This window comes from Peromyscus maniculatus, chromosome 18 (genome assembly GCF_049852395.1).
Source record: "Peromyscus maniculatus bairdii isolate BWxNUB_F1_BW_parent chromosome 18, HU_Pman_BW_mat_3.1, whole genome shotgun sequence".
In the NCBI taxonomy this organism is placed as follows: Eukaryota; Metazoa; Chordata; class Mammalia; order Rodentia; family Cricetidae; genus Peromyscus; species Peromyscus maniculatus.
Window position 1 is genome coordinate 42,777,075 of NC_134869.1, and position 17,697 is coordinate 42,794,771.

The 17,697-nt window shown below is 45.6% G+C and overlaps 1 protein-coding gene across 1 annotated transcript; it reads left to right on the forward strand.

Moving 5' to 3' along the window:
* The first annotated feature begins 237 nt into the window (after positions 1 to 237).
* On the forward strand, positions 238 to 8,379 carry LOC143269183 (retinol dehydrogenase 16-like). Its single transcript, XM_076554062.1, has 4 exons — positions 238 to 673; positions 5,053 to 5,314; positions 6,728 to 6,891; positions 7,347 to 8,379. Exons 1-4 carry the CDS (start codon positions 361 to 363, stop codon positions 7,562 to 7,564), a joined length of 957 nt encoding a protein of 318 aa, XP_076410177.1. The 5' UTR covers positions 238 to 360; the 3' UTR covers positions 7,565 to 8,379.
* The last annotated feature ends 9,318 nt before the right edge of the window (positions 8,380 to 17,697 follow it).

The window sequence follows — 17,697 nt, forward strand, 5'->3', positions numbered from 1 at the left end:
CCAGATGCAAAGCTACACACCCTCCTCTAGAGCTTTTGAGAAAGGTTTTCTTGGAAATTAAGTTTCTTGGAAATTAAGTTTCTTGGAAATTAAGTTCCAAGAAAGGTAAAAATCTTTGGCAGCAAGTAAGGGGATGCCAAAGGCCATTGTATACCAGCTGAGCAAATAGGTGAAAGATTAGAGAATTGAGGCATAAATAAATATCAAGGCAGTCACCGGACAGGAAACAAAGTGTGGACTCCCTGGCAAAAGCCTGCAATCCTTCGTGGATCCTGAGTCCTCAGTGTCTACTTTGTCCTCTGTGAATAGAGGCCAGGCTCACTTTAGCACAGACTGTATGTGCCTGTCCTCTGCCAAGCCATGTGGCTCTACCTGGTGGTTCTCCTGGGCCTGTGGAATCTCCTGGGCTTGTTCAGGGAGAGGCAGGTGGTGAGCCATCTTCAAGACAAGCATGTCTTCATCACGGGCTGTGACTCGGGCTTTGGGAACCTGCTGGCCAGACAGCTGGACAGGAGAGGCATGAGGGTGCTGGCTGCATGTCTGACAGAAAATGGAGCTGAGGAGCTGAGGAGCAAGACATCAGACAGGCTGGAGACGGTGATCCTCGATGTCACCAAGACAGAGAGTGTTGTGGCAGCCACTCAGTGGGTGAAGGAGCATGTTGGGAACAGAGGTACCATTGAGACTACTGTGTGTGTCTTGGTTTGTGTCTCTGTGTGAAGGGAATGCCTGTGTAGTCCAGAAAAGATTCCCAATGGGGGTGGGGGTGGAACTGTAGCGATCACAGACTCTTCCCCTCTCCAGCATGTCAGGACTTCCTCTTCCTCCTACATTTGGTCCTTCAAGTTCTCTACTCTTGGACAGCTGGTGTCATGTGTCATTTCATGTCCACACTTCTGTCTGTCCTCTTCTGTCACTGTATGCAGAAAGGCTGCACTGTTGGCTGCTGAGTGCCAGGTTAGAGACAGTGAGGAGGTTGGGGCCATGGCTCTGTGAAGCTGGCTGGGCATGTGTCAGATGCATCTCCACTCTCAGTACTGGACCCTGGTCTCACCGTCCCCCTGGGATCCTTTATGGGGAGCCAAGGTCACTGCCATGCTTAAGGGCAACACCCCACACTGGAGGAATGCCTTAGTTAAGTCAGATGTAGGAAGGGGGTTCTCTCTCTCACACTTACACACACCAGCCTCTGTTCTTTCTTCTCTCTCCCTTCCTCTCTCTCTCTCTCCACTGTTTGTGTTACTATGAAAAGCTTAAATTATTTAAAACATTAAAAATGTGGTTGTTGTTCTAAATACTTGAGTATATCCAGCCACAGTTAACATACAATTTACTTTCCAGTGGATGAATACTAGTAACAGTTTGATCTGAACCAAACAATATACGTGTGTTCTTTTCACTTTAAAAAAGTAAGCCATTTTAGCACTTGAAAAACATTTATTCAAATAATAATATTTAACGAATCAAAAGAAATTGACACTTAACCAAGCCCCACCCTTTTCCCCATGCCTGGGGATGGGTATTGGAATAGTTTGTGCTGTTGTGTTTATTTGTCTTGGGTCTTGAGGCAGGATCTTGTTATGGAGCCGTGAACCATGTCCCTCCTCCTCAACCTATTTGTACCAGGATTGCAGTCATGTGCGACCTCACTCAGCTTGTTTCTTATATTTGTTGTCAAAAGCTCTGTTGGGGAAATTCTGCTCAATTCCCAAGTCTGCAAGCATCCTAATTTAGGATCATAGGAATAAAACATCCCTTTTCATACTTTTATTAATTTTTCTCATGCAATATATTTTGATCAAGTTTTCTCTTTCGCAAACTACTCCCAGATTCTCCCCACGTCCTTACTCACCCAACTTCATGTACTATTTGTCTTGCTTATGAAGATAAAAACAAGAACAAAATAAAAACCCAAAATGAAAATCAGTTGAAATAGACAACCAAGAAGACAAAAAAAATACAGAACAAAATATTATGAAGCACCGTCCTTAAAAAATTAATACTTGGAGATTGGTTTGTGTTAGCTGACTAAATCCTGGGCATGAGGCTCCAATGTCACTGCAGTGGAGAAAACTGGTGCTCCCTTTGCCAGCAGGTGTCACTTACAAATTGCTTCTTGGTTAGAGGTGGGACCTTGTGTCCACTGCCCCTTCTCAGTGTTGGGTCACCGTCTGGAATCTGAGCAGGCCTTATGTGTGCCGCCAAAACCTCTGTGAGTTTATGTGTGCCTCAGTCCTGTTGTGTCCAGAAGACAGTTAATTGGAGTCTTCCATCACCTCTGGCTCTTCAGTCTTCCCACATCCTCATCTTCAAAGACCCCTGAGCCTTGAGGTGAAGGCTTTGATGAAGATTTCCTTTTAGGACTGAGTGCTCCAAAGTCTCTCACTCTCTGCACATTGTCCAGTCATGTGACTCTGTGCTCATTCTCATCTATTGCAAGACCAATGTCTTCTGATGAGTGCTGTGCAAGGCACTGGTCATGAGTGTAGTGATAATGTATTAAGACATATTTTACTGTATATTCCTTGAGCAGAATAAAGTTCTTAGGTTTTCCCAAGGCCCATGACCTATCTAGTCTGATGTTTCTGACTCCTATGCAGAGACAGGTATGGACTCCATCTCATAGAGTGGTTTTTTTGGGGGGAGGGCTTTTAATTAATTATTTTCTTTCATTTCATTTCATTTCATTTATTTATTTATTTACTTCTTTATTTATTTTTCTGTTATCAGCTTGATACAGTACAAATTCTTATCCTAATAGTGAAAGGTTTCACTGAGGCTTGCCCAGTGATTGAGTAAAACGAAAACTTATTATAAGCCACAGTCATCCTAGGGTCCCCTATGCTATTTAGCCTCCCTGGTTCTGTGGTTTGCAGTGGGATTGTTCTTGGCTTTATATCTAGTATCCACTTATGAGTGAGTACACACCATGTTTGCCCTGCTGGGTTTGGGGTACCTCACTCAGGATGTCATTTTCTAGTTCCATCCATTTGCCTGCAAATTTCATGCTGTCATTGTTTTTCTCTGCTGAGTAGTACTCCATTGTGTATATGTACCACATTTTCTTAATCCGTTCTTCAGTTGACGGGCATCTAGGTTGTTTCCAGGTTTGGGCTATTACGAGTAGTGCTGCTATGAACATAGTTGAGCATGTATCTTTGTGGCCTTCAAACTAATCAGAAAGTGCCAGTTACTCCCAGGTCATTTGTGCCTCTACTGCGCAGTAGATCTTACAGGCAGATCACAGGTATAGATCACAGAGTTTGGAGCTGGGTGATCCTGGTGATCACCTTTCCCTCTGGGAGTGCACAGAGTGTCTTCTGGCACCTTGATTGTGAATCAGTAGGGGTGAAGCTGTTGGTTGGGCACCTGCTCAACCTCTCCCTGCTCGATGACATAACTATCATCTTCAGCAATCTGTCCTTACTATGAGCTTGTGAAGAACAATGAGTGGCCTTGGCAATAGCCTGTGATGGGGGTTGGGAGTGCGGCTCCATGGAGACCTTTTGACCAATGACTAAACAGGTTGTAACCCATTACTGGCACTGGAGATTATATTTGGTGGCATAAGACGTCAAGGATGGGGATCGTCTCCCCATCCTATGGTGACTCCATTTAAATTCCTCTCACATATGTGTGTATTTTAGGAAGCTTTTATAGAAGTAGATTTCTATGGCTTCTCAAAAGAAAAGACAAAAAACTTGATAATAGAATATGAGTCTCCAGAGGGACAAGACATGCTTTTGAGCCAAGGATCCATATGACTTACTGAGCATTTTTTTTTTTGAATGAGCAAATGCCATGCTTAATGTCAATCAATCACTCTCCAATGCACCTTGCACAGAAATTACCAGTGTGGATATGTTGTTAATTGTAAGCCTTCCTGAGTGGGTACTTGGGGATGCAGGACTTAAAGACCAAAGGGGATGAGGAAGGGGAGCCTGTACATGAGGTTCCAGAAAGGGCGCCATTTTCTGAGGCCGGGGGTGGAGCCTCAGTGCTGTTGGTGATCAGCGATCATTGTCTCCTCCCTTTCCTGTCCCTGGGTTTTACAAGCATCGGAGGAGAGCTGCTCAATATTGATGCTAGACCTCGCAAGACTGGCTTCATCAGAGCCATGAACATAGCACTGTTTTCCAAACTCTTTCCCAATCAATTCTACAGTCATTTGTTCCTCAACTACGTTCACGCAGACATTAATCTCGTCTTTTCTTGCTTTTCTCCTTTGTACTTTGCCCTGTGACCTCTCTCACTAATCCTTCCTCCTAACTGTCTTCTTTTGCTATTTGAAAGACAAAGGCAGCAGTGTGTCTTAGTCAGTCTTGTATTCCTGTGGAGGGACACCACAACCATGGAAATTCTTATAAAGGAAAGCATTTCTTTGGGACTGGCTTACAGTTTAGAGGTTTAGTGCACTATCAGCATGGTGTGAAGCCTGGTGGCCCACAGGCAGACATGGTGCAGGAGAAGGAGCTGGGAGTTCCACATCCAGATCAGTTCTACATGTCTCCTTCCAGACAGCAGGAAGAGTGAGACTCTGGTCTGGCTTTGGCTTTTGAAACCCCATAGCCAATCCCCAGTGACACACTTCCTCTATCTAGGCCACACCCCCTAATCCCTCTCAAGAAGTGCTGTTTCCCAAAACCCAGACCTCCAAATCTATGAGCCTCAGGGTCACATTTATATTCAAACCACAACAAGTGAAAGAATAAAATATCTTCAAGGATGAAAATAATTTGTAAAACACAATCATAGTTTCATGGTCTCCAGATAAACATGTCTTCACAACCCATTTTTATAACTAGCAAGTGATAGTGACTGCTTCTTGCTTCCTAGGCAGGGATCTGGGCCATGAAGACCTAAAGGAGGGAGGTGTCCATGCTGTGAGCCTAGAGCCTCTGGGATGGGCCCCAGCCCTGTGATGCCATGCTGTTCCTCATTGCGTCTACTCTCCAGTACACACATGTCCAAGTGGTCTCACCTTGTTGAATGTGCATTTCACCATAACTGTACCTGCGCTATGTGACTCTCTCTTCTTCCCACTGTCCCCAGGACTCTGGGGTCTGGTCAACAACGCTGGCATATCCATCTCCTGGGGTCCCAGTGAGTGGCTGACCAAGCAGGACTATGCAAAGGTACTGGAAGTGAACCTGTTGGGAATGATCGACGTGACCCTGAACATGCTGCCCTTAGTGAGGAAGGCAAGGGGCCGTGTGGTCAACGTCTCCAGCATCATGGGCAGAGTGTCTTTCTCTGGTGGTGGTCCTTACACCATTTCCAAGTATGGTGTAGAGGCCTTCTCGGACTCCCTCAGGTATTGGACAGGGATGTGGGTACCTGAGGGAAGCATTGGCATTGGGTTTTATTTGATCATGGCCTTTAGAATTCATTCATGGAGAGGACACTCTCTGGTTGGGGGCTGTCTCACCTTCTCCTCATTCAATCATCCACTGGGAAGTACTTTTCCATGTCTCTAGCAGAGGGCAGGATAAAACCTGAGTGTAGTTCATCTTCTCCTGCCATGGAAGACAGAGGACACTAGGAGATGTTACTGAGGTAGAATTGAGCCTTTGAGTATTTTCAGTGAAGAATTAAGACCCCTGAGCTCTATGATGATAAACATGTTTTTGAGTGGGGCTGAACATCTCATTCAAATTGAGAGGTAGTTATCAGGCCCCTGTAGAGTCCACAATCAACACATTCCACCAAACAGAAATGTTTTGACCTGAACTAAAGACTATGGCAACTTAGAGAGTGAGACAGGAGACTGAGAAGAACTGTGCCCTTCCTTTGGAGTGGCCATGGCTCCGTCAGCTGTGTGGACCATGGTAGTCCTCAGATTTGTCAGGGTCCTATAGCAGGATTGGGCTGCAGCAGAGTAAAGGTTGAACATAGAAACCTGGAACATGTATGTGTCAGTGGATCCTCCCTGGGGAAAGGACAGACCAGATATGGAAGGAGGATGGTTACTGGATGGGTTGAGGTAGACTTGTGGACAGACTGAGGGCACTGGACAGTATGTGTTTTGTACTGTTGGCATAAAACCATTCAAGGGGATTTAATCAGAAGAGGCACTCAGGGCATGCACATCCCTGCTGGAGGGAACAGGGAGGCTGTGAACGTGAGGAAGTGGCAGGCAGGTTCTTGCTCTCTAAGACACCTGCAGGATCAAAGAGAGAGATGTCCTGAGTGCTTCCTGGGACAGTGGGGGGAATGAGACTTAGGAGTGAGGTGGAGGTGACTCGGGCAAGATGGTGACCCTTGCATCTGCAGTACATGGAGAGAGGGCTTAATGGTGTCATGGAACAGAAGGCCTAGTTTTAGCCCAGTGAGCTACACACACCAAACTCTTAGTGTGACATTCCAAAGCACAGAGGCAATGCCCTCACCAGGAGTTTAATTCTTTTTTTTTTTTTTTTTTTTTTTTTTTTGGTTTTTCGAGACAGGGTTTCTCTGTGTAGCTTTGCGCCTTTCCTGGAGCTCACTTGGTAGCCCAGGCTGGCCTCAAACTCACAGAGATCCGCCTGCCTCTGCCTCCCGAGTGCTGGGATTAAAGGCGTGCGCCACCAACGCCCGGCAGGAGTTTAATTCTCATGTGCTACACAACCCAGATCCACAACTGTGACCTCTCCTCACCACAGGCTCGTGTTGGCACGTCACTGTACTCATTTTGTGAGTCCTTTTACAGAAAATCATCTAACATTGTTGATGTCTGTCTGTCTTGCAGGAGGGAGCTCTCCTATTTTGGGGTGAAGGTGGCTATTATAGAGCCTGGATCATTCAAGACTGCTGCTTGCAATAGTGACAAGTTATCATCAAATATGAAGATGCTGTGGGACCAGGCCAGCTCAGAAGTCAAAGAGATCTATGGCGAGAACTTCCTGGCATCAAGTAAGTGAGCTGTGAAGACCCAACAGATTTTGGTCCAGAATCCTTAGTCTCCTGATCAGTTTGCCAGTACTAACACATTGCTCTCACTCTTCAAACAAATTAGACCCATTTTCTTGTTGTGGGTGTGTATAGTCTCAGAAAAAGAGTCTTGACAGTCAGAACATAGCTCTCCTGTTCATCTGCACCTCTCATCACCATGAAGCTGTGAGTGAAGTCAGGGACGGGAGGAGGAGGAATTAGACAGCACTTTCCATGAGCTGACTGACAAACCAGTGGTGAATGTGCACGGTTCTTCCTTGAAGCTGGGTTCTGGTCCCCTGAGGACCTGGGACAGTATAGTGTTGGCATGGCTTCTGATGTGAGATCACGGGGTCTAGAGAAACTTTCCTCTATGTTGGTCTAGAGCAGAAGGGGTGGAGGTCAACACCAGCTGAATCACTTCTCATTCTGCATAGAACTGGCTAAGCTAAAGTCACTGGACCAAAGGTGTAATGAGGACCTCTCCTGGGTGACGGACTGCATGGAGCACGCACTGACTTCCTGTCACCCTCGCACTCGATACTCAGCTGGTTGGGATGCCAAACTCTTCTACCTCCCCATGAGCTACCTGCCTACCTTTCTTGTGGATGCCATGGTCTACTGGATCTCTGTGAAGCCTGACAAAGCTCTGTGAAGCCTACGTCTGTTTCTGTAGCTGGGGGTATGTGAGTGTAGTGTGAGGGAGCAGATCCTCAGGAGAAGGAAGATTCCTGGGATCAGGACAAACTTGTCATTGGGAAGAACATCCATAGGGGCCTGACTGTCCTTCAGTCAGTATGAATACAGTGGACGTAGAGCCACAGGGGAAACTATTATGTTTAAACAAAGGTCCTCCTTATGGGTGAAAATACAAACTGATCTTCCATGTCTCAGGGTCATCCATTTTACTTACCTTATTTTTAAGGTTTTGTTTCTTATTTATCTGTATGCATGTGTGTGTGTAATCCCTGAGTGTGGGAGTATTGGTGAAATTATTAAGGCCACTCCACATAGTTAAAAGGAAGATTTATTTAGTGGGTAACTTACAAATGAAGGGATAGGTAGGTCACGGGGTCTGGGGAAGGTGTATCTCTGTCCAGCGGTGTTCTCTGGAGCTCTGCTCAGACAACCTCCACTGTCCAGGGTCCAAGGACAGAGAGTGAGCTGGCCAATCCTGATCTCGGGTCTCCAGGGTCCTCCCTTGTCCCTGCCTTGTAGGCTTGACAGTTGTCAAAGCCTCAATGGGGGTTGGAACTTCCAGATCAAAGCTGGAATGGCTACCCACTACACAGGAGTAGCTCTCAGGTGCACCATGTAGCATGAGTTGGTTGAAGAAAGAAAGCACTCCAAGATGAAATTTTAAGGCCTATGTAGCAGCAGGAAGGTCTAGGCTCTCTGATGGACTAAACCCCAAACAGCTGTACAAAGACATATTTAATGATAGTTAAATAAAGTATTACCCTATACCAAGATCTCTAATCTAATTTACATGTCTTACTAAAGAGAACATTACATTCCCCCATGACTTTAATCTTTTATTATGTATCATTTGCAATACACAATAATACAAGAGCCTCAGGTGTGCCTGAGGAGTCTTGTGATCAAAGCCATGGGATGGCTGCAATGCTCCTTCAGCAAAAAATTCTACAAACATAGGGAAAAAACCACTTTTTTCACAAGGGTTCTTCAAGGTTAAAGTACTTCTAGAAAACAGCTGTTCATTCTAATGTCTACCCCAGATACAGAGACTGCTAAATTCCTACAAGTACCTATGGAGTCCATATTATTGTGTCCCCTGCAACCGGAGTTACAGGCAGTCATCAGATGCCTAACTGTGGACTGGGAACAAAATTTGGGTCCTCTAGAAGAGAGGCTAGTGGTCTACCAGATGTCCCTATGTCTAAACCATTCAAAAATGTAGTTAATCTTTAGGTCATTTGAATCTGGGACTCACCACGTCACACAGGTACATCATGACCTTCTGAATCTCTCCCTTTGCTACAGCACATCTGCCTTAGGTCTGAAACCCAAAGGGGCTTTGAGGGTCAGTGATGGAATAAAGAAAGGACAGACACACAGACACATGTACAGAAAACTGGCTTCCGGTGTCCTGTGTATGCTCTGATGGAGCCTCAGCTACTTCCTCTGCAACCTGCACCCTGAGCATGTTTATTGTGAACATCAAAGGGGAAGGGGCTGGCTAGTCTCTGCAGAGGGACTGAAGACACCAGGTTCAGACTCTAAACATCCATGAAGCTGCAGTTGCTAGTTTTCTCCAGACTGATCTATAAAAATCTGAATGTGGTTCAGAGGAAGAAAGCTTTGCCAATTCTGAACCTGACCCATATAGGAAAGACTTTGCAATTTGCCTTGGGTCTGAGGCCTTGGTCCTGGTCATGGCGGTGCCCAGGTCAACAGAAGACACTCACTCAGGACCCACTCAGGGTTTCCTGTTCCCCTGTATTGCTTCAGCATCTCCAGTGCTGGGATTATGAAGGTGTGCCACCAAGCCATGCTGTTACTTTATATTTGATCGACACATACAAACACTAACATTACAAATGATAATAAAATAGCAATTCATCATAAACTCAGGGCATCAGAACAGTGAAGGAACAGGATGTCTAATCTACAAAAGGCTAAGAGTCTCCAAATGCTCCTGTGTGGTTCATTCAGTTCAGCCCATGTTCTCCCCAGAAAGAGAGCAAGACAGTGCATGGTGGGCCATGCCTGCAATGCTAGCATTCTCCAAAGTTGAACCAGGAGGATGATTGTGAGTGGAAGACCAGCCTGACTCTAAAGCCTCCTGGATTTGCCCCCTTTGTACACCCACATAAACACAGACACACACACACACACACACACACAATACAATACATTTTAGAAAAATCAGTAGCATTTCTCCACTTTGTAGACTGTGAGGAATCTGATCAGGATGGTCGGACCCATCTCAGAAACTCTCTCCAGAACACAGACAAGCATGAGAGAACAAGTTTCTGTCCCTCACGCTGGGCTCCACAGGGGAAGGGCCAGCACCAAGGACAGATCCATGGCCTGTAAAGAGAAGCACCATGTGCTTGAACACAGTGTGATTAGAAGGAAGTACCCACAATATGGTCCAAGTCCAAGTTCCGCACCCTGGGAGCAGCCCACTTTCCTCCTCCTTCCAGATTTCTTTGTTGAGTGAAGACTGGAGTCTACTCAGGGGACCTGTGAGGGACCCTTCAGATCCCACCAGAAGCCATCTTGTTTATTCCCTTTGCTGAGAAACACACTATATATACCCCAAATTCATGTCTTACTCAATCCCTGCATGAGGATTACACTTTATAAACCCCCACATCATGTCTGCAATCCTAGATCCTCAGCCATTAGAACATGATATTCCTTCATTCCTGAGTTAAGTTATGAACAAGGGCTGCATGTGGGCAGGACTGGAAAAGGCTTCCACAGTGGGCCTGTTCCCACCCTTTGCATCACTGATTCTAGACTCCATCCCTCCCCTACCTGCATGCAGAAGAAAGAGTGGGGAGGGTGGGGATGCCTGGCCTTCACTGGAGAAGTGCTTCTCACCTGGCTGAGCTACACTCCTCTGGAGTCTTGATCCCAGTAGATGGTTCAGCTCAGATTCTGCCTCAGCACTGCAGCCCAGAGATCAGACAGCTGGAGTGTTGAGACACTCACAAGTTCAGCCCTGGAATGGGACAAGGAGCCCCCTACCCAGGACACTGAAGAGGACCACTGGGCACTGTCAGTTGGTCTGTGAAGGGATCTCAGTGGAGGGATGGATGGACTGGGGGAAGCTTCACAGGACAGGGAGGTGTCTCTGAGGATTTCTCTTCAGCCCTGTGACTCCAGGTGAGGGAGTCACACCCAGATTCCTATTCTCACTGACTTTATCTGGAAATCCAGGGACTGGTCTGGATCCTGCTGTGTTCTAGAAGCCCTTGTCAACAACAGGAGTGTGTGCTGCTGTCAGGGTGAGTAAGAAGGGTCAGCAGGTGTGGGGAGTGGGTTTGAACATGAATGGATGGGGCTAGGGAATTCACAGGTGAAGGGACATGTGTTCACTGGGGGGAAATGCACCTTCAGGCTCCCTTTGCTAAGGAAGTCCCAGTGTTCACTTTGTAGGATGCAGCCCACTCATTCTAGGGTTTTGAGGTCCCCTTGGGTACTCAGAACCTTGAGAAACCCTTACTCTTTTGCCCTAATGAGCATCCTAGGGAAGTCCTGACAGCTGTTGGGAAGCAGGACAAGGAAGAGCAAACAAGGAGCAGGACCAGGACCAGGAAAGCCATGGACAAGGGGAAGAGGAGGAGAAGGAACAGAATTAGCAGAAGGAACAGGATTTGAATCCAAAGTGAGATTCACTAAATGAGGAGGAGAAGGAGGAGGAGCAGGACGATGATCTGGCTGTCTTAGGTGCTTCTTTGTGGCTGTGACACTGTTATGCTCCGATCTTGGGGCTCCAAAAGACCACCATGGAGACTGAATCACATTTGTAAAAGCAAAGATTCTTTATTTTCAAGCTCAGAGCTTGGACATTCTGTCAGACACAGTGGTGGACCAGAGAGCCCAGAGCCTAGGCCAGGTGGGGTTTTATCATAGCAGAGGTTGGGGTCTTGACGTTCCCAGGGTTCAGGACACCGCTTGGCTGTTATTTCTCAAAGGGTGCTGAACATGTTTGGAATGTCAGGTTTCTCCCCTTAGACGCAGGCCCTCCTTGGGGGGAGTCAGTTTATGGCTTCTCCTCTTCTGGGTGTTGCCTGTCAGTAAGCCTGTCACAGAAGTTGTGTCTGGGCCTCTAAGCCTGTCATGGAGTTGTGTGGTCAAGCTGTTTTCAAACACACACACACACACACACACACACACACACACACACACACACACTACAGACTAAAAGAAACTTGTGAAGGAAAGGCCTTATTTGGCTTATACTTCCAGGCCACAGTCCATGACTGAAGAAAGTCAAGGCAGGAACTCCATGCTGGAGTCTAGAGGAAGGAGAATGAGACAGAGACCATGCCTGACGCTTCTCACTGGTTTGCTCTCCATGGCAGGCTCATCTTTACTTTTTCACACACCTCAGGACCACATACCCAAGGGTGGCACCACCCGCTGTGGGACAGACCCTCCCACAGCCCTCACTATTAAAGGAAAACCCACAGACATACCTGCAGGCCAATCCGATGAGGTGATTCCACAGTTCGGTTTCCTCTTCCCAGATGTCCTTATCCTGTGTCGGGTTGATGAAAATATCCAGCACAATTGACGCACTGACATCGTGATCCACAGTGTATCAGTATTAGACTACAGCCTTTCCTTTTTGTTGTCGATTCTCAGATCTCATGCTAATATCATGGTATAAAACAGAGTGAATTTGATGTCTCACACACTCAAAACATTAAAACCCCTTAAAAGTTCAAGGTCTCTTTAAAACATACAAAGTCTAGTCACTGTGGGTTTCTGAAAAATCAAAACTATTAAATATTTTCTTGCTCCAAAAGAGAAGAACCTCCATGTACAAAAACAATGACCCTTAATCAAAATGAAATTCCAGCAACGGAGATCTCCATCTTGTAGATCAACGTCTGACATCTGGGGCTCACTCTTGATCTTCTGGCCTCCAAAGCCTCGATATCTCCAGGTCTCCAGCTCCGCCATCCTCAATGCACACAGTTTGTCTCATGTCTGATGTCTCAGGACTGCTCCACTGCATTCCTGCTGCCATCTTAGGTCCCCCAGGGCTGGAATCTCAACTATTCTGCGGTCTCCATACCAGCTGAGGCTGCACCTTCATTTTTGGTCTCTCCTGGTCTCTCCCAGTGGTCAGCCTCAGTTGCTCTCCATGACCTCTTCAATCCCACAGCTTTCATGTCACCAATACTACTCTCATGGGAGAGATTCTCAAACACTGCTGAGGTCATCTGTGAATTTAAGATGCAGAGTTGGTCCCTGTGCACCGTGGATAGCCAGTGTGTGCTCAACCTGAGGAAATACTTCCCAGATTTTATCTCAGTGATGCGGGTCTCTAATGGATCACAGTCGATTCTTCAGCCACAGATGACCAGCATCCATTGTCACAGTAAAGCAAAATTTCACTTTCTATGATTCATGATAAAAATGTCAGATATACAACCTGATGGGGGAATTTCACCCCTCTGAATGTCACAAGTCTGGCCTTCTACTATGTGCATTGTTTACCATATCCTTTTCTTTTTAATTTTCAAATTTATTCCACTCTAATGTATTGCATACTCTCCCTCCTCCCCTCCACGTCCCCATCCTCTACAGTCCCCATCCACTCCTCCTCCTCAAAAGGCAGCCCTCCCAGGGATATCAACCAAACACGACTTATCAAGGTGCCATAAGACTAGACACCTCCCCTCATATTATGTTTGGTCAAGTCAACCCAGCAGGACGTAAAGGGTCCCCAAAGCAGCCAAAAGAGTCAGAGAAAGCCCCTGCTTCTGCTCTTAGGAGTCCCCCAAGAACAGCAAACTACATAATAATAACATGTATGCAGAGGGATTTTAGGTCAGACCCACGCAGACCCCCTGATTGTTGGTTCAGTCTCTGTGAGCCCCTTTAAGCCCGGGTTAGTCGATTTGGTGGGTTTTCTTGTGGTTTCCTTGGCCCCTATGGCTCTATTGTCATTTTTTCCCCTTCTCGGCAGGATTCACCAAGGTTGGCCTAATGTCTGGCTGTTGGTCTCTGCCTCTGCTCCTATCAGTTTCTAAATGGAGCCTCTCTGACCATGATAAAGATAGGGTCTCGTCTTTGACTATAGGAGAGTATCATTAGGAGTGATTTCACTTACTTATTTTTATTGTTGCTGTTGGTACTATTTGGTTCTAACACAGGTGTCTGGGCTGCTGGAAAAGAAGAAGTCAAAGTATTTCTGTTCTCAGATGATATGATAGTATACATAAGAGATACTAAAAATTCTACCAGGGAACTCCTACACCTGAAAAACACCTTCAGGGAAGTGGCTGGAGGGAGATTAACTTTAAAGAAGCAGACAAACAAATAAACAACAACAACAACAACAAAATATCAGTAGCCCTCATATAAACAAATGATAAATGAGTCAAGAAGAAATCAGAGAAACAACACCCTGCACAATAACTACAGATACTATAAAGTATAGCTAGACTAGCTATAACCAAGCAAGAGAAATACCTGTATGACAATAACTTGAAGCCTTTGAAGAAAGAAATTGAAGAAAATATCAGAAGTTGAAAAGATCCCCCACACTCAAGAATTGGTAGGGTCAACATAGTAAAAATGGCCATTTTACCAAGAGAAATCTACAGATTAAATGAAATACTCCTAAAATTCCAACACAGTTCTTTCCAGACCTGTAAACAACATAATACCCAACTTCATATGGAAAAGCAAAAGATAAATAAACCCAGGCTAGCTAAAAATAAACCTGTACAATAAAAGAAGTTTTAGAGTTATCACCATCCCTGATTTCAAACTGTACTACAGAGCTCTAATAATAAAAACAGCATGGCATTGGCATGAAAACAGACAAAATAGACGATCCAGACATAAACACACACACACACACACACACACACACACACACACACACACACACACACACCTGGATTTTGATAAAGAACCCGGAAATACACAATGGAAAAAAAGACAACAACGTCCTTCTGCATCCTTCTCTTCAACCCCCAGACAACAGCCCATTACGTTTCCAGCTTTCAAGAGCCTTTCAGCTCAAACTCCAACATCCTTCCATAAACCTCACAAACAGTGATGTGTGCAGGGCCATCAGAGTGAAGTCCCACAGTGGTTGTACAAGTTTACATTGCCACCAAAAGTGGAGGAGTGTTCCCTTTGCTCCACATCCTCTCCAACATTGACTGTCATTGGTGTTTTTGATCGTAGCCATTCTAACAGGTGTAAGGTAGTATCTCAGAGTCATTTTGATTTGCATTTCTCTGATGATTAAGGATGTTAAGCATTTCTTTACATGTCTTTCAGCCATTTGTAGTTCTTGTTTTGTGAATTCTCTGTTTAGCTCTTTAGCCCATTTGGGGTCTGACTTTTGACATATTTTACAAGAGGCAGTGATAGTTTTTAAGAGCTATAAGTCCTCAGGGGTCGGCTGCAGGTGGGCCTTGACAAAACGAGACAGAGCCTGTCTTTTAAGATGAAAGAGCTGGTGTAGACAGGACAGAATTTGACAAGTGTCTGGGTGACTGTGAGGATGTGGGTTGTAGTGTGTGGATTCCCTGTGGTGGGTGAGGTGAGTCTGGGCCTTGGAGGACACTGTCCTAGCTGCCTGGTGGGCTCAGTTATGTCCCTCAGAGATGATGGAGCTGTTGGTCTGATGAGACCAGCAATGAATAATCCCTATTGCTTTGGAAAGATAGAAGGCTTTTAGCTGGGCCATAATTTGGCCTGAGTTTGTCATGGGTCCTCCTTTTGTTGTTAGTAGCCTGTGCTCTTTCCAGATGGCAGCGTGGAACTAGAGGATATGAAAAGCATGTTTGAGGTCTGTGTAAACATTTAGGGATTGTCTTTGTGCCAATTGGAAGGGATGAGTGAGAGCTATTAATTCAGCCTGTTGGTTAGTAGTGTTGGTGGGGGTGCCTGTGCCACCACCACCCCAGTATCTGACACTGGCAGAGCCTGCTTTTCAGGTCCTCTTATGTAAAAATGAGCTGCCATCTGTGTGCCAGGTATAGGTGGCCTGAGGCAATGTGCCCTCCTGCATGTGTGAAGGACGGGGCAGTAGTTCCTCTAGGTTTGCAATGAGAGAATGAGATGGGGAGTCGTGAGTATTGGGTTGAGGGAGAAGACTTGAGATATAGAGGGCAGAAATCTCAGGGCAGCAACATCAGGCTTCAGCTGCCAGGCCTCAGAAGAGCTGACAGTTGTGGGGTTGGAATTTGTGGGGAGGACCAGCCTATGTTGTCTAGGGAAAAGTGAGGCAATGGATTCCCCAGAGTCCTGTTGTCCAAGGTCTGAAGAAGGCCCTGGCAGCAGTCGAGGCAAAAGGCAGTTTTGCTCAGTGGCTGGCATTGGCACTCTGGAGCCAGTTCCAGGTGGAGGTTCTTCAGGTTGAGGTTCCTCTGTGCCCATCCATCTTCTTTGGAGGAAATAAGGGTGCTGCCAGGAGCTGGCATGTCTCTCAATCATAAAAGCTTTTTAATTAAACAATTTAAATGCCATATTCTGCAGATCTCTGAGCATTTGAGGACTGCCTGTCTATTAGGTGAATGACTATCAACCTGTGTTCCCTAACAGTCGACTCAACTCTGAGAAAAGGACCCTCTTGGGGGATCAGAAACTCCATTATAGGATATATATATATTATCAAATACCTTCTTTATCAAACCTATGCCATCATTTGTTTAAATTCTCTAGAATTTAGTGCTGAACATTTGGCAAAGACGACATAGGTGTAGATCTCTAAGTTAGATTTTTGTTAATCTGAATGGATCTTTATAGATTTCAATTTCTATTATCATATAGAGTATATTATAAACCATAGTTGAATCAAATATAGCTTTACATTCTATCATCATACAAAAAATCCATACCGACCCAAAATATTTGAGGCTTGCTGCTTCATTACTCTAGAAGGAGATAAAATGAACAGAGAGGTCACTAGGACTAAATGTATTTTTTATCCATAGCAAACCTTAGTAAAAGATGGCTGCCAGCCATCTGGCTGTCTACATCATGATAAGGTCACCAGCCAAGATGGAGGAGAGCCATGTGGTTGCTGTTTAAAACATATATATATATATATATATATATATATATATATATATATATATGTAAATATATATTTACAGTAGTTACATACACATATACACAGAGTTGAATCCAAGTTACAAACACATACACGCAGAATTAAGGCTAGCTACATTCACACATATAGGGTTAAATCCATGTCACATGCATATACACACTTAGATATATTAAACAGGAGTTGGGTAAATAAGAAGAAAGAGAAAACCAGTGTGTGCTGAGCAAGACAAAGCACACATGCTTTATTTGTCAGAACATGATCAAAATATTATACAACACGCTAGAGGTTGTGAGTAAGGTTTGCTGGGAAATTAAGCCAGAAACCCTGGCTCGGGGCAGTCAGGGGCAGTCATGGAGGTTGCGGCTGAGGATGGCTCTGCTCGTGTCTACTAGAATTCATGCAGCCCAAAGAAGAGCTTTTGAGGGAAAAGTCGTTTCCTCCCCCACGTCATCTGTGAGACTTAGGGATCTGAGTTCCAGGTGTCATCACCTAGAGGTCCTCAGGGGTCAGCCTTCCTCCTTGGCACCTCCTCCTCCTTCCCAGGCAGCTGCTGTACCAGGAAGTCACCAGCCGGCCCTGTCCTCTCTTTAGTGTCTCCTGGAGTTGTAGTGACAAGGAGAGACCTTTGTTTTCTGAGGAGAGATTCTGGCTGAGGAACCTGGGGAGGACACCTGAGCTCAGGGCAGGATCTTCACGTAATGTCTTCTGAGTCCCGGTGAAGGTTGGCAAGGGCACCTACGTTCAGAGAGCCCTGGGTTCGGGGCGCTGGAGTGCTAAATGCAGAGTCACAGAGGAGCCAGGGACTGCCTGTAGTGAGCATGTGTGAGGAAACATGCATGTATTCCCACACGAGTAAATCAAAGATCCTAAGAAAAAGGAGGTGTGTTACTGAATAGACAGTGCTGTTTTCTTTGGCAGCAAGTAAGGGGATGCCAAAGGCCATTGTATATCAGCTGAGCAAACAGGTGAAAGATCATAGAAGTGAGGCATGAATAAATATCAAA